This window comes from Chinchilla lanigera, unplaced genomic scaffold (assembly GCF_000276665.1).
Source record: "Chinchilla lanigera isolate Chin_1 unplaced genomic scaffold, ChiLan1.0 scaffold00008, whole genome shotgun sequence".
In the NCBI taxonomy this organism is placed as follows: Eukaryota; Metazoa; Chordata; class Mammalia; order Rodentia; family Chinchillidae; genus Chinchilla; species Chinchilla lanigera.
In genome coordinates, this window is record NW_004955409.1 from 4,073,461 (window position 1) to 4,095,045 (window position 21,585).

General features: G+C 48.3%; 1 protein-coding gene across 1 annotated transcript in view; it reads right to left on the reverse strand.

Annotated features, from left to right (window-relative positions):
- Nucleotides 1-4,224: 4,224 nt before the first annotated feature.
- Slc27a2 (solute carrier family 27 (fatty acid transporter), member 2) overlaps nucleotides 4,225-21,585 on the reverse strand; it is a gene marked incomplete at its 5' end in the record, with an annotated part of 35,144 nt that continues 17,783 nt past the window's right edge. Inside the window, 7 exon segments of the mRNA XM_005376675.2 lie at nucleotides 4,225-4,746; nucleotides 5,926-6,056; nucleotides 8,008-8,105; nucleotides 11,061-11,259; nucleotides 11,816-11,906; nucleotides 13,945-14,139; nucleotides 20,850-20,974. Coding sequence (XP_005376732.1) covers nucleotides 4,570-4,746; nucleotides 5,926-6,056; nucleotides 8,008-8,105; nucleotides 11,061-11,259; nucleotides 11,816-11,906; nucleotides 13,945-14,139; nucleotides 20,850-20,974 — 1,016 coding nt within the window. The 3' untranslated portion in view covers nucleotides 4,225-4,569.

The window sequence follows — 21,585 nt, forward strand, 5'->3', positions numbered from 1 at the left end:
TCCCTGAAGGTGCTTCCTTCTCGCATGAGCCACGGGGAGCTCGGTGCTGTCAATTCACTGGGTGACTTTGGGCAAATCACTGCACTACGGGGCTCTGTGTTTTTCTTTTATCAAATAAAGAGGTGTGACTAGAGGCTCTATGATCACTGTCGGTCTGCTACAGCAAGTCACATTGTGTGTGTGTGTGTGCGTGAGAGAGAAAGAGAGAGAAAGAAGTATAAGGTGTTAATTGATGGGTATATCTGAGAACGAAGTGCTTCTTTGTGCTGAGCAGTTCCTGTGTCTGCACTGGAAGCCTCTTTGATCTAAGAGCTGAACCTCGAAGTGGGAATTCAGCTCTGAGGAACCGAGCTGCAGCATCTCGGCAGGGTCCAAGTGTAACACAGGGTGCCTTTTCTTGGTAAATGGCTCCCAAGGTCTGATGCCTGAATAACAGCATCATTCCCAAATGGGAATTTGTTAAAAATGCAAATTCCAATTCCAATTCTGGGGTTGGGATCTAGCACTGCATGTTTAATAAGATTTAAGGACAATTCATTTTCTCTCTCTCTGTCTCTCTCTCCAACGTGATTTTCAATGTTCAAATGCAAGAATCATTGCTCTACATGAACTGTAAGCTCTGAATCATGCTGGGCATGGTGCCGTACTCCCGTAACCCCTGCTACACTCAGGAGGCTGACGCAGGAGATTGCACATTTGAGCCCAGTGTGGTCAATTTAGCAAGACTGTCTCAAAATGAAAAAAATAAAACGAGTTGGGGATATAGCTCAGGGATCCCTGGGTTCAGTCTTCAGTACTGCTACAAAAGATCATTTAATCAAGCCTTCCCCTTAACAGAAAAAAGCTTGCGTAGGAAACACATGCTTATCAGGGTTGTTTGATGAACAGGCAACAAATAATCATTGCCTACTAAATGCCAGGCCCCGAGGACACGATGACGAGGACAGACAGTCTCTCCCTCGGGGAGCTGAGTGTGACGGACGCACGAACGGACCCCGAACCCTGACGCCCGGGACGCTGGATCTCTCATCAGCCCCCTCTTCACAGACTTCCGGCCGTCGCCAAGCGTGGTGACCGTGTAACCATGCGCAGCAGTTCAAGCACATGGCAGGGACCCCGGCCTCCTTCCACTGGTCTTTCCAGGCAGCTTGAAGGCATGGAAGTTGCATCACACTGGGGCTAGCACTTCCCTGGGCCCACAGTAGAAACCCCTCAGTGTTTGCGGAGTGACTATATCAAAGGGCGACACATTTAACAAATCACCGTTGAGGAGGGGTCACTGCAGTTGGTCAGATGGCTTTTAAAATCTTTTTTATCTTTTTGCAGTACTGGGGACTGAACTTGGCTGTCACACTGATCTACATCCCCAGTTTTTTTTTTTTTTTAAATTTTAAAGAGAGTAGTAAAGGAGAAAAAAAAAAGGACAATAGCAGCATACCAACATCACAAACATAAATGAAACAAAGCAAGAACATTAAAAGTGCTACAGGGTTTGGAGACAAAATGAAAGGAATTAACAGTGGTTGTTATGTTACATATTGTTATCTTCAACTAGGTTGCTCAGATTCCCCAGCCTTTTTTTTTTTTGTTTTAAATTTTGAGATAGGATCTTGCCCAGGATGAGCTCAAACTTGGAATTCTCCTGCCTCCGTCTCCCGTAGTGCTGGGATTATTTATTTTTCTGTGGATTCTTAGTTGCTATTTCACATCGCAGTTTCATGCCCAAATTATTCTGTGCCAGCACTGCCCCTTCTATGTACTGACTATGAACTTCTAGGCAATGTGTTTAAATCAGATTTATTGAACATTTTATGCCGATATCAGTTTTAAGTTTTTAAAAAAATTCATTTATACTTTCAAACAAAGGAAGCCTAGTTGTGCATATTTTTTTATGGACGTAATTTCTGACCCTTTTAAAAGAAAAAAGTCCATCTTTTCATCCCCCTAGTGCTGGGAGTCGGACCCAAGGCCTCACACTGACCAGGCAAGACCTCTACCACGGAGCTACACCCCCAGCCCTTTTCATTTTTTATTTTGAGACAGGCTTTTGCTAAGTTGCTCAAACTGGTCTCGAACTTGTGATCCTCCTGCCTCAGCCTCTCCAGTAGCTGGGATTACAGGCATGTACAACTGCACCTGGGTGGAAAATCAGTCTTGAGAGTTAGTTTCTTCTCTCAGGTGGTGGCTTGCTTTTGCTTCACACACACAAACCCAACAGTCGGCCTTTTGGGGGCATAGGATCCAGCCGAGAGTCAGGGCTGGTGGGGATGCGAGGCCACAGATTTCTGAGCTTCTGTGGTAACGACATGATTGAAAACATAGGCGACAGGAGGTCGGGGCCCCAGTGTTCTGGCTAATGGGGTAAGTGCTCACCTCTCACCTGAAAAAATGCACCTTGTGACCCAGCATGCCATCGCTGCTGGCACCTCTTTCACTGGGAAAGATTCCTCATAACACAATAGCACCGTGTGAAATTCTCAGAAACACTGGCTGTGCTGCCTGCATCACTTGGGTTCCAGTTCTCACTGGGGCATCAATAAATCAGAAGCTGAGAGAATTTGAAAAACAGTCCCAGAGGCTGACATGGAAGCAATCATGGTTGTAAATTACTGGAAAAATTCACAAAGATGAAGCATATCCAAATTTTCCGTGGGTCACCCTCTTTGCTGGTCAGGGATGTTTATTGTTAGGTGTCATAAGAGGGGACAAGGATTTGGGTCTTCTCAGAAGTCAGCTGGAGGAGTGGAGAAGTTGGAAGATGTTTCTAGTACTGTGCGGAGGACGGGGGTTGGGGGGACCGCGCTCGTCATGTAACATTGAGGATCCCTGAACTGGCGGGAATCGGAGCTCCCTGCCAGCCCCGGTTCCCTGAGGAATCTCCATGCAGTCTAGGGACACGGGGCGAATAGTCTAGGGACACAGTCTAGGGACAGTGGTCTCTTCCTGGATGAGGACTAGTGACCGTGACCTCCTAACACCAGCTCTAGGTAAGGCCAGGCCCCCTTGAGCACTTGCCTCCGGGACCTGCTTCTGGACTGGTGGCAGCTGTAGTAGTAGTAGGGGACTGGTGCTCAGGAAAGGGGTATCTTGGTCGCTTTCTCATTGCTGGGGTAAAATACTGGACAGCCACAAGTTAAAGGAGGAGAGGTTTATTTTGGCTTGCTTATTGTGGGGGACCCTGCTCAGCAGGCTCTTGGGCAGGAAGGGGCGGGGAGGAAGGGTTTGGCGGAGGACAGCTGTTCCCATCACGGCGGCCAGGAAGCACGGCAGTAAGACAGGAGCTGGGGCAAGGGAAAGAAGTCCTTCCAGGTCACCCCCAGTGACCATCTCCAAGCAGACCCCTCCTAGCAGCACATTCAGCATGGCGCCTCCATGATCCAACTGCCTTGTGAAAGCCCTGCCTCTGAACACGACGGGGGAATTCTAGATCTAGACTATAACAGGGAGGCAGCGGAGGGCAAGGAGGAAGCTTGTCTGGAGGGGGTCCTCAGAAGGTCCCCAACACTCTTGTGCCACATCCAAGGGCCCCAGGTCCCTGAACAGGGTTGATGGGCAGAAGGCTGGTGGTGGGCGAAAGCAGCCCCTGCCTGGGGCACGTGACCCCAATTCTCTATGCACCTGAGAGTGAGGTGCTACCGCAGAGCTGGGGACTCATCTGTCCACAGACATGCTTTGCTTGAGATTCATGGGCGTTTCCAAAATTTTGAGACTTTATTTTTGAAATTGGGAGACGACTTCAGGAGGTATCAACAGAACCTGACCTTATTCCCACGTGACAAGAACCAGCTGACTGAGCAGCGGTGTCCCCAACACTCGTTTGTGACCGCCCCTCACCCCTTATGTGAATCCTGAAGACACGTGGGCTTGCGACCCTTGGTGTAGCTAAAGAGTATTTACCGAACACCTTCATGGAGAGCACTTTGATGCCATGGATTTAGGTTCCTTCCAGGACTGCAGATGATGCTGCCACCTGCTGGAGCATGGCTGTTTGCACCCAGTGGCGAGGATGCTTTTTGGTGGAGAGACCTGGTTTCCTTACACTGGAGCTGGCTTCCTTCCCACTGGACTACCCATTGCTGGCCCGCCTTCCCTCTCCGCCGCCATTTTGACCTACACCATTTCATATGGGACACCAGTAACAAGCTCCTGAGGAGACTGTGGAGTAACGGATACCGGGTTTGCATTTACAACAAAGTTGGCAAAGAACACAAGCGACAGTGCCATTTCATATGTTGGTGTTCATCTATTTTATTTTATCTTTTTGCACCCCCTCCCCCATCTATTTTATTATCCATTTTTTAAAAAAACCAAGACCCTCCCTCCAACTGGGCCAGTTTGCAAATACAAAGGGTAGGTGCATATTGAAAAAATAATTATCTCTAAATATTTTCATGTGTAAAAGTTGAGGTGTACTTTTAAAAAAACCCTCCCCTCACTGGTAGGCATACTTTCCTAAAAAAATTGCCCTCATAATCTTCAATCGAATTAAAGTTGGATTATATCAAGAGGCTGTACTGGGTCCATTCAGCTTCTTTCAAGAACTGTGATGAGTTGTCCTCCCAGCAATGCTCACAGCTTCAGCGTTTTGTTGCTGATGGCATTATAAATGTCCTCAGTCATAGGCACGTACGTCTTTGCCGTGTCGTCCAAGAAATACATGGTGTCTTTGATGACGGTGGGGTTAAAGCCCTCCTCCATGAGGGTCACTTTGCGGTGTTTGAAAGTCCCAGTGATCTCAATGGTGTCCTGAAAAAGAGCAGCCCGCGCTGTGGGTATGTTTTGCAATAGATAAGGTAGAGGGTGAGAGGGAGGGCCGGGGCATCGGGGTCTGGGAACTCACTGGTTTGTCTGGTCCTGCGAGAGCTGTGAGTGTAAGTTTTTATGATACCCAACAACCTGTTTCCAAACGTTCATGAGGTGGCCATAAGTGCGGGATTTGTTTTTATTCCTGCAGAGCCTTAAGATCCCCCATGGAGAGTGCCCACCAGGATGGGTTTCTGGGCAGAGGGGCTTGTCTGGCTGCAGAAACATCTTGGCTAATGGTGGGAGGGGCAGAGGGACCATTCACCTACAAACTCTATTGTCCCAGTCTGTTAGAAGACTCCTTTCCATGTTCACTGAGATACCTGAAGATATCTCATTTTCTATTTTTTTTTTTTTGCTTTTTTTTTTGAGACAGGGTCTCGCTATGCAGTTCAGGCTGGTCTGGAGCTCCCAATGAACCTCCTGCCTCAGCCTCCCAGGCATTGGGATTACAAGCCTGTGCCCCCACATCCAGCTTGATATTTCATTTTCATGTCTCTTTAGCATCTGGTTGCCAAATGCTAGTGCTTTGTGACCCTCAATAGAAAGACCCCTCCACACTCAACTGTACCGAGAATCCTAAGCCTCCTTTTCTCAGGCCTTCAGTTATAAAATCACAGAGGCTCCAAGTCCGAAAGTCAGAACGTTAAACTAACAAAGAGGGTTGGAGTTCGAGAAAGCAAAAACAAAAATCCCTTCAGCAGCGATAGGGAAGCAGTTCCAACTGGCTAACGATGCCCATTGAAATTTTACCCTAGAGGAAGGTGAAGGCCTTCAGCTGTTTTTTGTCGTCTTTCAAATTGAAAGCGCAACTGGGAAAGTTAGAGTACTTCTATTTGGAGTGTCATACCCCACCAAACACAGTTGTGTGAGCTATTTGCTAAGAATGTTGTTGAATAAACTAGCCTGTCACGTCAGGGACAAAGGGATTAGGATTGGATTTCTGCTTGCTGTATTTTCTGGTATTTTTGCTTCCTTATTGAAACACAACACTTCTTTCTGAGCTTCCTGAAAAGGTGGTGAAAACTTGGTATAAGTCACCAGGGGAGCAAGGGAACTGTCTGCTAAGACTGGGGTCTCTGAGGGAGAAGCAAGTTGATGCTGATAAGGCAGGCGTCTCACCTGTATCCGCAGAAAGCGGGGTCTCGCGTAGGCTGGCAGGTAATCAACAATGTGCTGAAAGAGTTTCTTTCCATCAAACTCATGGTTTTCTTTCATCTTGATGGAGGCCATTCCAATTCGACCCTCATGACCTAGAAATGAAGTGAGAAAACATTAGATGCGTTTGGCTGTTTATTTACTCCCTGAGGCTTTGTGGACTGAGGCAGTAACACAGGTTTCCTTGGGACAGTTGCATTTTTTATTTCAAATATATGTTACTAGCACGGCGGCACATGCCTGTAATCCTAGCAGGCTGAGGCAGGAGGATCACTGTGAATTCAAGGCCAGTCAGGGATACACAGTAGGATCCTCTATGTCTCAGAAAAAAAATCAAATATATATTAAATTATTCCAAGGTGAATAGACCCACAGTAATAATAGTGATAGTTAACACATTGCTAGAGTCTTTAATATGTTCCAGGCCTACCCTGAGTGTGTTTTATAGTTTATCTCATTTAACTTTCATGACGACCTTCGGAAGAGGTACAAATGTAGTCTTCACTTTACAGAAGAAAGAGACATAAAGCCATTAAGAGACTCACTCAAGGTCCAGCAGCAAACACTCAGAACTGGCCCGAGCCCATCTTCTGTCACCCCATCATCCCATGGCGACACCCGACTAAGTGGACACAGGACTAAGTGGGGCCGAGGGAAGATTTTTCTGGATCCCAGTGGGAAGTCCTCCCCATCATGAAGAACTGAGCTCAGGCTCCTCCTCAGCTGGCAAGGCCAGTTGGGCGTCTCTAAGCACAAACACCACCTTGGAGACTGATTTATTTAATCAAGGTTCTTAACAGCTTCACCTGTCTGCATGGCAGAGAAGCTTTGGGTCAGAGGGTGACGGGCCCAGGTTGGAGCTGTGGGGTGCCTGGTTCTGCTCAAGGTCTCCAGAAAAAGGAGCTCTGCAGAGAAAAGAGGTCCTTGCTAGCGCTGTGAGTGGAGAAGGGTTGAGAACAATTGCCCTTGTTTTCTTGTGAGGATGGTGGTAATTAGGCACCAGACTCACTGGGAGCCCAGTCCACTTCCCTGTACGATTTAGCTGTAATCAGAGAGGGGGTGGGAGCTGTCCTTGGTCACCTGGGCCCCAGCTTTTGAAATCTCTCCCGTGGGGACTGTGTGTTTATCTACTGCTCTAAGGAAGGCAAAACACAAACGGAAAACATTTTTAAAGAGCTGCTGCCTCATTTGGTTTGCTTCCTATCTGAAAGAGGAAGGCAGGCCCTGTTTGGAGGGTTCCTGGGCCCTGGCTCCCAAGTCCTGCATGAAGGCAGCAGCAGATGTGACACAGCTCTTCCACGCTGACCAGCTCTGTGCCTCCTGCTCTGCTAGTGGCAATGCTGACCGAGGGGCGGGTGGGCCTGTAGGTCTCGGGCCTCTGCCCTGCCTCCCAGATTTCAGGATTTTGCAGCTGTGGGAGGAAGGCTCCAGTCCACAGCACCTGTGGTCTAGAGATCAATTCTGGCCAGAGGGTCTCCATCCAATATGGCAGCCGCTGGGCACGGTGGCTATTAAGACTGGAAATGGCATAAACTAAAATGAAAACGTCAACCCCTCCGCGGCATTAGCCTCACTTCAAGTGTCAGTAGCCACACAGGGCCCATTGGCAGCCATCCTGGACCGTGAAAATAAAGACTATTTTCATGGAAACTCTTGGCTCAGGAAAAGACGAATTCTGGATTTCTACTTTTTTTTTGAGATGGAGTCTGGCTATGTAGTTCAGACTGGCCTCGAACTGCCGCAGCCTCCCAAGTGCTGGGTTTACTTACAAGTGTGTGCCACCAGGCCTGGCTCGACGCATGTTTGTCCAGGCGCGTGGACATGGCTCAGGGGCCTGTGTCCAAGGGATTTAGTGTGCCCAAGAGCAGAAGCACCAAGTGGCTATTACAACAGAACACAGAACAGACACGAGCCCCCCCTCCCTGGGGGCAGACGGAGTGGTTGAGTTCTCCATCCTGGGGAGAATACAGTGATGAGAGTCACCCCCCAGGAGTTAAAGTGACGTTCAGTAGCTGGCATTAGGCGTGGCTCCTGTCCTGTACATACCCGGCACGGGTACTCCGTACACATTCACCTCCTCGACAAACTCAACCAGGCCCATGATGTCAGCGACTTCGGTGGTGGCCACGTTCTCCCCTTTCCACCTGGAAAGAAAGCAGAGGTCACCAGTGCTTGCCGGCCAGGCTGCAATGGCAGAGAGCACTGTTCTCCTCCCAGCTTTTCGGGGTAGTAGGCTGGCCTCAGCCTCTGCGTCTTGGCCCCTGAGCCCCCCAACTCAGTCACGGCCTTCTGCTGTGGGAACAGGAGGTAAAGAGGCTGGGTGCTAAAGCGTGGGATTTCGGGGTTGCTGAAACACGAAGGGCTGGACTGTGCTCTCACAGGAGGATGCAGCCTTGGTCAAGAAAGCACTAGAGACCAGAAGCACATCAGCTCCCCTTTTGGCCATGTTCAGGTCTCTCACTTTTCTCACCGATCAACAAGCCTCTATTTAACTCACTTAGTGAACTGCTATTTCATAGAATTTCGTTTTTGCATTTTAAGGTCTCATGGCAATAAGACAGATTTTCATTAAAAAGAAAAAAAAAATCAGACTTTGGTAATGTTAATGCTAGGGCCCCCTGTGAACTATTTTTCACCTACTAAAGAGTTGAATTTTATTTTATATAAAAAATTCTGTAGGGGCTGGGGATTTAGCTCAGCGGCACAGTGCCTGCCTGGCAAGTGCAATGTTGTGAGTTTGATTCCCGGTACTGGAAAAAAACCAAAAATCAAAAAAAAAAAAAAAAAAAAAATTCTTTAGCCGGGCATGGTGGCCCACACCTGTAATCCCAGCACTCAGGAGGCTGAGGCAGGAGGATCGCTGCAAGTTCGAGAGCAGCCTGGGCTACAAAGTGAGCTCAAGGCCAGCCTGAACTGCAGAGCAAGACCCTGTCTCAAAAAGACAAAAAACAAACAAACCAAAAAAAAAAAAAATTCTTTAGGTCTCTCAGAAGTACCTTCTTAATAGCACGAAGGTGGTATAAAATAATGATAGTGCTTCTGAGTCCTGGGCTGTTAGGCATGAAGGCACCCCAAGGATCTTTGGGAACCTCACAAAACGGGAGAGAAGAGTTGAGGTCAGGAACTGTTCCCTGCCGTCCTGTTATAGGCAGCTAAGTTAGATAGAAATATTATAGGCAGTCAGATAGGGCTGGGCCCTCGAAGGAGCCGGTGCGGAAGATGAGATGCCTTGCGACTGTGGGAGAGACAGGCATCTCTCCTGAGGGCCAGACCTCAAGACAAAAGGTTAAACAAGTGCACCCACATACTGCCTAGGGATAAACATCAGGGACTGATATTTTTCTTATTTTAAAGAGAGCAGTAAAAGAGAAAGAAAAAAAAAGAATAGCAGCACACCAACATCACGAACATAAATAAAACAAAGCAAGAACATTAAAAGTCATACAGGGTTTCAAAACAAAAGGATAGGAATTAACCCTGGTTGTTATATTACATAGTGTTATCTGCAACTATGTTGCTCAGATTACCAGATGTAAGAATGGAAGATTGTTCAAACCATTAAAGAGAATATAAAATAATTATTAGACAAAACATGAGAGATAATACAGAGTTTCACTAGACAAGATGGTAGGAATTCACCAATGGTTGTTCTATTGCGTATTGTTGTCTTCAAATCAGTTGCTCAGATTACCAGATATAAGCATGCAAAATTGGTAAGAATATAAAAAATTTTAGGCATTAACTGTTCCTTTCAACATACCATCAGACATCAGCAGTACAGTTATCCCAGCTATATATATATATACACACACACATATTGCCTACTTTCTTTTTTCTTCTTTCCCTCATCCCAGGTTCCTTCCTTTGAACAATTTCTTTCCCTTTCATATCATCTATTATATGTTTTGAGTTTTACTTACTCTTTCAGGTTTCTACACCAGGGAGACAATATGATGTTTACACATGTGGGTCCGATTTATTTCACTTATGAGTATGGTCTCTAGTTGCAAGGGATTGATATTTTAAATAGGCCTCTATCACCTTGAAAAGCCAGAAGAGCTACTAACTCAACCTCCTACAAGAAAAGCCAGGTGTGTATTTATACCAGCTTGCTACGTGACTGGCTTCCCTGTTTGATCTTGATGTAATCAATTTTACCTGAGCAATTATACTCATAATCGTATTGGTTGACCATAATTTTGTCCCACCTCATGCCCACCTTTGGAGTTCCCACGTTTCCCACCTTGGACCCGCCTCACGTTGTGGATTTACTCTATAAAAATCCCTCGAAATGGCAGGGTCCTTGGCAACGCGTTCAGGACCCTTGCATCTCTCTCTGACAGAAACTTTCTTTCCCCTGTAAATATACTCTGCTCTTACCCTCTGTTGTTCCTAAAATCCATTCTTTGATTTTAGAGAACATGAGCTCATCCCAGCTATCTAGCAGGCTGGGAGTTTCTTTCCCCTACAGCAGTCCTAGCCCTGCTGCGCAGGGGTGGAGGAGGGGCTGGCGGCCGGTGCTCCCCACGCGATCACCACCTTTCTACTGTTACACAGCTCTGTCCCTTCCTCCTTCCTTCCGGTCAAAGCTAACTGCTGGGGCAGGCACTGTGCCGGATGCCTGGGCGAGCAGTTACAGCGCTGAGAGTTCACAGCCTGTTAGGACCACTTTCCAACTGCCTGCACTGACCCGGGATTCTGTGGAAACCGTCTTGGTTGCAGATGGAAGATAGGAGAGAGGGAGGGAGGCGAGGGGGAAGAAGCTCTGCACCCTTGACCTCCTCCTCAGATGCTTGGCTCCATGTTCATTTGCATTGGATTTTATCTAAGGAGAAGCCCCTCTGGAAAGGAGACAATCCCTGCTGTCCTAAGCGCGACTGCTAATAAAGGACCGTTGAGAGTAGCTGGTGGACTTCATAAACTCCAAACCGTGAGACCCGGGTTTCACGTTAACTCCGCCCCTCGATTGACACTTATGCTGTGGAATCCAGGAGGCAGGACGGACACCCACAGACTGGAGGAGGGTGGGGCCCCAATTCAGGAGCAAGCTAAGCTGTGCGTGAGCGTTTGTTTTGGGCTCCAGACTCAGAGAAACTGACCGGAATGTATCTCCAACTCTGTCGTGGAAGTAGATGAAATTCTCATGGTCGATCGTTAGGAGGTCTCCGCTGTTGAAATAGACATCTCCTTTCTTGAAGACGTCTCTCAGCTTCTTCTTCTCTGTATGGCTCTTCCCCCCAGCGTAGCCGTTAAATGGTGTCAGTTGTGTGATTTTGCAAATCAGGAGTCCGACCTCACCTAAGACAGGACAGGAAAGAGGCAAGCAAATTTTAGTACCAACCTTTTCTTAAAACTGATGGTCCTCAACCCACTGGCTGCAGGAAGTATTTTTTTATGCACATATTCACTTAGATCACATAGAGGCACATACGTATGTATCACACATACGTATGTATCTCACATATACATACACTAAACATTACTCTGTATGGCCACACTTGTAATTATTTTCACATTCATCTTTTACTGAAGGATTTATACATATAGCCAGACAACTGCGTTGACGTTCAAGTCAAAGGTAAAAACCACCTCCAGCTTAGTTCTGTGATCAGTTACCTATCTTTTCCCATAAAACCCTTGCCTTACGAGGAAGAGGTTGTCAAGCTAGCTGCGAAGTGAGCATTATGTTTTAGTGGTAAATGAGCACCTTCGGAAATGTCTACAACTGTTTTATGAGGGTACCTACATGCACCTCTTTTCTTCCCCCACTCTGGCAAGAATATATTGGCCCTTAAAAGTCAGTTGGTCAGGACAAGGAAAGGCAGAGGGCACCTGAACCGCAAGCCCACCATACCTCTGGGAACTCTGACGCAAAAGCCGTTCTCATCCCGGACGGGTTCGTCTTTCTCCACATCGTATTTAATCAGCTCATAATGCACGATTTTCTAGCAAAATTAAAACGTATCGTTGTGAGTAGAAATCTTTGCACTTTTAAATACTTTACTATAGAAAGTACATAAAGCACACATCTTAAGTCTGCAGCTTAGCGACACCTTGCATTTCTATAAACCTATGGAATTACCACCTTGGCTAAGATGTAAAACATTTCATTTCACTTGCCTCTGACTCCTTTCTGTGAAGCTAACCACCATTCTGACTTCCACCACTTTTCGTTGCAAACCTCAAATAAGTGAAGCAAAAGCATGTTTTTATTTCTGCTTCTTCCCTTTGGTGTATATGTGAATACTCATCCTCCATGTCGGTGTTCCTATTAGTGTTTTTCTTTTTCTTTTTTTTTAGTTTTAAATTCCTTTTTTGCAGTGCTGGGGATTGATCCCAGGGCCTCCTTATTCTAAGCAAGTGCTCTACCACTGAGCTATCATCTCTAGCCCCCACGATACATTTTTATTGTGTCTAATTTTCCCTTGAGTAGATGTACTACAATTTATACTAATTCTCCTGCTAGTGGGTAAAATATACTATAATTTATTTATTCTCCTATTAATGGGAACTGGGATTATTTCTGGTTTTGTTTTTTTTTTTAGTTTTTGGTCTTTTTGAGACAGGGTCTTGCTATGTAGTTCAGGCTGGCCTTGAGCTCACTTTGTAGCCCAGGCTGGTCTTGAACTTGCAATGGTCCTCCTGCCTCAGCCTCCTGAGTGCTGGGATTACAGGTGTGTGCCACCATGCCCAGCTTATTTCTGGTTTTGGATTATTATAAAGACTCTTGTTAGGAATATTGTTAGCAGTGTGTCTTTTGGTGGGCATATCACAGGTGGGTTTTCAAAATCTTGTATGAGTATATTCCTATGCTCCCATTAGATGCTTCTCATTGTCAGGGACATATGCTATCCAATGTATTTAAGGATCAAAGGTAAAATCGTTTCAGGTCCTTGACTATAGAATTATTAAAACTCTATCCTAGTTAATATACAGTTCAGTAGCATAAGAATTTATGCTGTTGATGTAAATGTAAATAATTCAGTAAGAGTAATACTAAGTATATTATGTTCCCTGATAATAGAAACTGCACACATGGCAATCTTTGTATGTAATCGTTAGCCATGATTACTACGTCCATTTCCAACTTGCACCAAATCTATGGGATCCATTGACCAACCATATACTTCAGCAGGAAGCAGATAACTTCCTTAAAAAACAAGTGGTCAACAAATATAGACTTTACTTATTTGCAAGAGTGGTGAAAATTTCTGGGCGTCTTTAGGAGGTGTAATAAAAATATGGTGAATGTAGCTGCAAGTGCCATGCGGTGCAAGGGCTGGTCTGTGAAACATTACAGTGTGTCCTCGTCCACCTTATTCACTGTGCAAACGCCGAAGTCAGAACGACCAGGAAAGGTCCACATTTTAAATCCATTGAGGACATGGAGGCAGCCACGACAGAGCAGCGACAGACACTCAGGGAAGAGGACTTCCACACCTGCTGCAGGAAGCAGCACAGACAATGGAACAGGTGTGTTTGAGCCAAGGGGAGTATTTTAAGGGGGATGCACGTCAACGTGTCTTTTACTGTCATCAATTTTTAAAATTCAGAGTCACTATATTTTTCAGTCACACCTTGTAAACAGTGGGTCTTAAGCCTGTACTGCTCCTAAACGACACCCGTGCCTAACCTCAGAACAAGGGTGCCCATGGCTCGGGATGGGGCTGCACCCTCCCGCCCACGGTCAGGCTTCACAGGGCATAGTGAGCTCAGGAAGCAGCAGATTCCAGCTGTATCTCGCCCGAGTATAAACGGCATCGGGAGGATGCCACGCAGTTGCAGAGCGCAAAGGAACAGGGCTGGTTACGAGTAGAAATTGAGTAGGAATTACGAGTAGTAATCGAGATGACTTTTTTGAGGTCATCATCACACAGCTGGGACCCGGCACTGATGCTGCCTGAGACTCTGATGACGACACCATCAGGACACAGCCTCCAAGAAGTCCCCGCACCCTGGAAACCATTTCCCAGGACACTTAACTCTTTGCAGGAAGTTCACTCTCCCCACAGCGCCAATCTTCTTCGGGTAATTCAGAAACCCCACGTTGCCTTCCGTGGAAGCGTAGAACTCGTAGATTTGGATGTCCCCGAATCTCTTGATAAATTCTCTCCACACGTCTCCGCGTAAGCCGTTGCCTAGTGCCACCCTTACTTTATGATCCCGATCGTTAGGTTTCTGTAGCAGAAGGAAAAGAGAGGGACCAAGCTGAACCACGGCAGGGCCTCACTCACACAGCAACAACTGTACTGACTGTACATTAATAATCACCTTTGTTTCCTACATATTTAATTTATACTAATAGTTTCCTTAGCTCTTGTTGCTAAGTTGCCCAGGCTGGGCTCAAAATCTTCCTGCTTCAGCCTCCCAGAGCACTGGGATTACAGGCATGGGCCACCCCGCTCAGCTGAGTTGCCTTTATCTATGTTGGTTTCCAGTTCAGCACGTGCATGCCTTTTCCACCCCGCACAGGTATCGTCTCCTCTCTGCCCAACATAAGCACTGTGCTCTGACTGCCAGAGCTCTGACCTCATAACTCAAAGACGCGGTTCGCCCAGTTTTGTCTTTCTAATCTGACCTTTGAATTATTAGTGCGTGTTAGTTGTGCGGAATGGCAGGTGTTGGTTTGGCATACTCATAGGTGTGTGTCGTATACTTCCAGTATTTCCACCCCCTAGAACCGCCTTTCCTCTTCCCCTTCCTCCTTCCTCTTCTCTAAGAGTCTCCCTTTTACTCTCTGGGCCCCATTTTGATTTTCAGTATCAACATGAGACAACTGGACGGAACCAGACGCCGCCAGCCGCAAGCACATACCCGACACAGACCAGGGTCCATCGCCTCACTGGCGGGGCAACATCTGCCAGTGAGTTGGTAGACGGGAGGGCAGACAGTCTGTCAGAGACGGACACTTTCTCTTACTAGCAGGCCCCTGGGCAGCGTTTCCCCTGCTGGAGCAGTGACTTGCACTTGGCAGCAAGGAAGAGGAGTGGGGACACAGCCCAGCAAGAGGAGCGAGGAGCCCTTTGCTCAGAGCCAGTAAGAGCAGCAAGGCTGGGGCTGGAAGGACCCACGAGAAGAACGGGAGCCACGGCCCAGGCACACCCGGAGGTCACCAGACCAGCCAGCACTGAGCAGCCTATGAGGCTGTCCCTGCGGGACGGAGGGGAAGGCAAGGAGGAAGCCGGCTCCCAGGTGCTCAGGTGGCCTGGGAGGAGAGGCTTTGCCACCAATAAAAACCACAAAGGAGAAGCTATTTTGAATGTAAGAATGGGAAGGAGAGCTCGTGACAGCAAGGCAGGTGGGGTGAAGCCCGCACTGTCTCCCCGACAATACGCTATCAGAGGCCCAACCGAGGCTAGTTCTACCGTGGTTCATACTGTAAGGTGATTTTCGCGGTCCAGGGGGTGGGATCACAGCCCGGCGGATACACAGGTCAGTGCGTATAATCTCCGCTTGCAAATTCTGTTACCTCATGAACTTTGGGCGGAAAACAATGGGACGGGGTAAAGGTGCTAGGTCTCTAGGACGCTCCTCCCCCACCCAACGTTAGTGGACTGGGTCATGCAGCCATTGCTCCAATCTGTTTTCTACACAGTGTCCCACCCTGTGAAGTCACTGTGAAGGGATTCTGGAGCACGAGTCACTCTCTGCAGAGAACGACTTGAAGACCGTGGCTGGCAGTCTGAGGACAGGGGCTACGGGACGGCAGCTGACCGCCAAGGCTGAGCAAACTCTGTACTGGTTCCCTGCAGCAGCAGCCGGTAGGCAAAACTCTGGTGGCGAATGTGTTCAGGAGCTCCAACTGGACAGGTGGACAGAGCTGGCCGCTGATAGAGATGGCCCTCAGCGGTCCTTCAGAGGGGATGGGATCAGAGAGACCAGGGACCTCCGCTCAAGGCTCTTGGTCAAGGTCAGGGTTAGGGGTGTCCCCTGAGAAGCACTTTAAATGTGCGGGAGCCGGGCATTCTGACGGCATGGGAATCCGTGCTCTACCTGGGCTCCCCAGGTCCAGCGGTCAGGCAATGGGGACTCCCTTTCCCATGACCAAGTACAGATGTGGAAGGAGAGCCTGTGTCTATTGGCGAGGCCCACTGTGCCTCTGCCTGAGGTCCTGGCGCCCCCGTACCTCTCCCTCAAATGTTTCTGCTGGGATAAATCCTTGAGGAACATCTCACCCTCGGCGCTTCCTGCTCCCGGCCCACGAGCAGCTCTGAAGCAGCCTCCCACAGTAAGCCCAGAGCCTGCCTGGCGCCATACGCTGTTTGCCCTGCACACTCTGCCTCCTCCTTGTCTAGCGGTCACCTCCCCGCTCCTCCAAGGCCTCTATCTCTGCATGCTCCGCAGGGCCTGGATCTTGGCTTTGCACGCAGCGTAATCCCTGCGGGAGAACAGCCGGCCTCGGCCAGGAGGCCGTGGGTTTCTCTGTTCTGTAGCTGGTGGTAGGCCACGGGCACGGGGCAGGGCTGAGCATGCAGGCGGTGCAGGTGCCCTGGGTGCGGGGGCAGCTGGCCAGTGGCACAGGTGCAGCTGTCGTCTGGGGTGGTGGCAGCCGGCTTAGCATCACAATACCACGGGGTCAGTTTTCAGCACACAGCCCTGGGATCTTATTACCCTTGCAGAGGCGATTAGGGCTGTAAGCTGGAAATGTTTGGGGACACAAGGAGGAGGTCCTGGAAGCTTCTAAGGTGTCCGGTTCTCACCTCTGCTTTGGCTCACCCATGGTCAAGAGTGGAGTGGGACTCGAGTTCTGCCTTCCTAGGGGACACCGTGCCTCTCTGCGACCAAAACCACGCCTCCCAGGGACGGGCGTTAGGTCAAGGGGCCCCTCCTCATCCTCTTTAAGAAGGATCAAAGCTCCCAGGCCACATTCTTGCCAAGGTGCAGCCCTGGGACTTCTGTGCACCCCAGCTTTGGGGGTGATAAGGGGCGATTGGGCAGGGTTCTGGGGGGACGCGGGGGGGCCAGGTGATTGAAGTGAATGGCGTCTTGTCTGTGCCAGGGTGAGGCCTGGATTACCGTCCCGAGGTTTCTGAAACACGCATCCAGGTGTGGCAGGTTACAACGTGCCTCACGTTACCGCTGAGGTAACGGAGCACTGGGAGACTTGTAAGTGAGCCCGAGACCACGAAGACAGCAAAAGAGCTGCTGCAAGAGTCAAATCCAGACCGATCTGACTTCAGAGAGGGCTGTTCTTGGTTTAAAACCGGGAGAAAAAAAGGTGAGACACTGAGTTTAAGAATCAGGTAGCACTGCCTGTAATCCCAGCACTTAGGAGGCTGAGGCAGGAGGATCGTTGTGAGTTCAAGGCCAGCCTAGGCTACAAAGTGAGCTCAATGCTAGCCTGAACTGCATAGGAAGACCCTGTCTCAAAAAGCAAAAAGCAAGAAAAAAACAAACAAACAAAAAAAACAAAACAAAGAATCAGGTAGCACCGAAAGGCTCTGAATGAAGAATCCGTGGTCCCCCATCCCTACCGGAAGTGTACACTTTGAACTCGGGTACTATCTCTTCATATCTTCGCATCTCTAAATTAAATGCTTCTCTTTAAGAAGGATGAAAGCTCCCAGTCCACGTTCTTGCCGAAGTGTAGCCCTATGACTTCTGTATTGCTATCGCTTAATGCATCAATTTTAGATTTCCTGTTGTGCTTGATCAGGATTCACGGCTCCCTTGATCTATTTTTCCAGTGTCCCAAATTTTGGTTAAATTTATAGTCAGTGTCCTATTACTTTGCCTGTAATACACCAGCAGTGAACCACGTAATGCACTACAAGTACATTTCTGAGCACGTTTGTTTTTCCTGGAATGCACGTCCTCTCTGCCTGCTTGCTTCCCCTACTTATTTCTATTTGCTTTCTTCAGCCTCCACTAGCCCGCAAGCACAGTCTCCCTCAGGAGGAAATCACTGCACGGCGCACCTTCCTGTTCCCCATCCTGCTTCCCTTTGTCCTGCTCCAGTCTGGACTAGCGGTTGTCTAGGCCTGGACTCCCCTCTGTCTCTTTCCCGGACCCTGTGTCTTCCTGTTTTCACTCTCCTGTTTGGACGGGACACTTTCTCTCATAACTTCCAGAAGCAGCACATGTAGAAGTCAGTTCTGCTGTTGTTGCTGTTGAGACTTTGAGTGAAATTTTCTTACTGCACACCTGGTTGCTACTATTGCTGGGTATAGAGACAGGAGATAACTGTTCTCTGGGATCTGAAAGCGTCTCTCCTTTGCCTTCGTCTTCCTCCTTGCATATACTGCAGTGGGCAATTCCAATATCATTCTTATAGACTCTCTCTCTCTGTCTCTCCTGCTCCCCCACTCTTTCTCTGCCTCTGCCTCTACCTCCCCAGTCCTATCCTGCCTCTGTCTCTCTTTCTCTCCAACCTTAGATTTCGCTGTGGTTCTCACCTCTGGAGTTTTGCCTTCCTCAGCCCCGCTGTGTCTGTCCCCGCCAGCTTTCACCTGTCCGTGCCGTGGAGTTCATGGGTGCAGTGCCTCCTAGCTTCTCACACAATGGAGCATGTGTGGATTTTTAAGATTTGTTTTCCTTGTTTTTGGGTGACCTCCAAGGGGTGGAAGGTCTTCGCTATTTTAGAAAATGCCTGAGGCCATGTCTTTCAAAAAATTTGATTTTTAATTTTCTTAGCACAGCATATAGAATAACTGGGTCTTGCTGTGGCATACTGGCTCACGCACATAACGTATTTGATTATTTTCACCTCCTGTGGCCCCCTGGTTCTTTGCTGATTCTCTTTCTCACCTCTAATAGTCTACCTTCTACCTTCCTGTCAGCTCTCCTTTTAAAAAAACAAAAAACCAAAAAAGATTCCTCAAGCTGGATGTGGTGGTGCACACCTATAATTCAGCACTCAGGAGGCTGAGGCAGGAGGACTGTCATGAGCTCAAGGCCAGCCTGGGCTACATAGTGAGTTCAAGGCCAGCTGGCACTACATACGGAGACCCTGTCTCAAAAAATAAAAAAAAAATTACTCAAATAAGAGAAAGCCTACAATATTGAGCTTTCTGAGTCTGGCTTATTTCATTTAATGTAAAAGTCTCTAGTCCAGTCTATTCTTCTCTAAGATACGACTTCGTTCTTCTTGATGGCTGAGCAATATTCCATCCTGTGTATAGACTACATTTTTGTAACTACTCATCCATTGACAGGCACTCAGGCTGGGCCACACCTCAGCTGCTATGAATGGTGCAGAGGCTGCATTCTTACCCCATGTGCTTTCCCTCTGCCTGGATGAGGCTGTCTGTGTTACTGGAGGCTTCCCGGTCCCCACCTCCTCCTGACTGATCCAAAGCACGGCTCCCAGGCACCTCCCACAAGGCCTTCTGGGATGGCTTTGTGCTCACACCGAAGTCACACACAGCAAAGCCGAGCCCTGGGGCTGCAGCCTCACACCCCACCTTGCTGCCTGCGTCCCCCACGCGCCGGCTCCTTGTGCCCTGAGCCTTCCCTCCTCCGTGAGCCGTCATGGCTCCCCTCCCCCTGGCTTTCTCCTCCTGAGTCAGCCTGGTGCTGCCACAGCCCTCCGACCTGGTTCCTACCATGCAGGGACTCGGGCTGAACAGCACCGGGTTCACCCATTTGGGAGGGAAGGCAGATGGCGCTAGTCTGCTCGGATCTTTCTTCCCCTTCCAAATAGCACGGCTTTTACTTGTAGCTCTTAGAAGTCTGTGTGTTTGTGTGTGTGTGTGTGTGTGTGTATTCTCGCTAGGGTTTTGGCACTGAGCTATAATCACAGCGGTTGTGTTTTTGAACATAGGGTCATGCTAAAGTTGTTAAGTCCGGGCTTGAATGTACAATCCTGCCTCAGCCTCCCAGAGTGGTGGGATTCTGGGCCTCCACCACTGTGCCTGGCTGCTAGAACTCTAGCAGGTCTCTTCCCTTCCTCTTCTTCCCCACCTATTTACACGTCTTACTTTAGCTCAGATCCTAAATGCAGAAAAGAAACACTCAGTTCTACCAATCTCTTGTTCTAATCAACAATTTTTTCCTATGCTGGGCCTGGTGGTACACACTAGTAATCCAGCACTCGGGAGGCTGAGGCAGGAGGATTACCGTGAACTCAGACCAACCTGGGCTACAAAGTGAGTTCAAGGCTGGCCTGGACTATAGAGCAAGACCTTGTTTCAAAAAACCAAAAAAAATTTTTTTTTTCTGTAAATGACCTTATTTTTTAGGCACCTACAAGGGGATTTATTCATTAAACATTAAGTAGCAGTTTCCCACACGCCTTTGGAATTTGGAGGGACAAGGAGGCAAGATGTGACTCCTGATCTTAAAAAGGCACAGCCTTGGGAGGAAGGGAGGTAGGAAAAGACGCACAGCTTCCACGTGCAGCCACGCACAGTAGGGATACAATGGTGTGAGGGCAGGGAGCAAGGACTTTTGTCTGAGTGTCTCAAATAGGCTTAACAGATGAGCTATTGTTTGAGCCGGGCTTTGACAGTGGCTTTCCATAAGCGGAGAGGGAAGAAGAAGAAGAGGGAAGAAGAAGAGGGTATGCAGAGGGTAAGATGTGGAGACAGGCAGCAAGGTGGGGAGCAGTAATCATAATAAAAGTAATATGGTAGGTGTGGGGTCAAACACTTTATCACAACAAATACGGACTAAACAGAAAACTGCTATACAGTTTCTATCCACATTGGCTGGAGCCAGAAAACTGCTATACAGTTTCTATCCACATTGGCTGGAGCCCCGCATCACCCCAAGTCACCCGAACTCCCATCTTATCTATCTCAAAAAGATAATAAAATGCAAAGGGCTGGGGATTTAGCTCAGCGGCACAGAACCTGCCTGGCAAGTGCCACGTCATCGTGAGTTTGATTCCCGGTACTGGAAACAAACAAACAAACAAACAAACAAAAATAAAATGCAAGCAGTGTTACCGGGGGTGTGTTGCACAAGTACCGGAGCAGTTCACCGATATACTGGATGACGGTCACGTCGTATTTTCTGCAGTCGTCCCAGAACTGGCTGGCTGAAAATTTCTTCCGCAAAACCATTGCAGCACCTACAGAAAGGGCACAGAAAGTGTCAGTAGAGGAATGCTACAGAGGACCTTTCCAATTGTATTTGTCATTTTTCAGAGGCAGAGATTTTAAAGTGAATTCTGGTCACAGATGTTGAGTAGATATTATATTCTGTGCATAAAATGAACACGATATGGAGAGAGGGAGAATGACAGAGAGGGAGGGAGAGAGATTATTAATCCTCCTTGGGGATAAGCATTGAGAAGGGTCTATTTTAGAAAAGGAAGGACTCAAGTTATGGACCTGAGAGAGATGAGAGAACTCCAGGCAGAGGGAAAAGCTTGGACCGAGCCCGGGTTTCCTGGAAGGGGTCTGGAGATGGCTATGGATGTGGCAGATGGAATAACGGGCCCCAAAGATGTGCACATCCTAACTGCCAGAACCTGTGAATGTGCCACCTCCCGCGGCAGAAGGGATTTCGTAGCTGCAATCAAGTTAAGGGCCTGGAGGCGGGAAGACCATCTGGTTATCTGGGTGCACACAGTGGGGTCACACAGGTGCATGAAGGAGAGGACTTCTGCTTACCGCGGCAGGCAGAGAGGAAATCTGCACTGCTTGAAGCTACTGAGTTTATGGTTAAGTTGTTACAGCA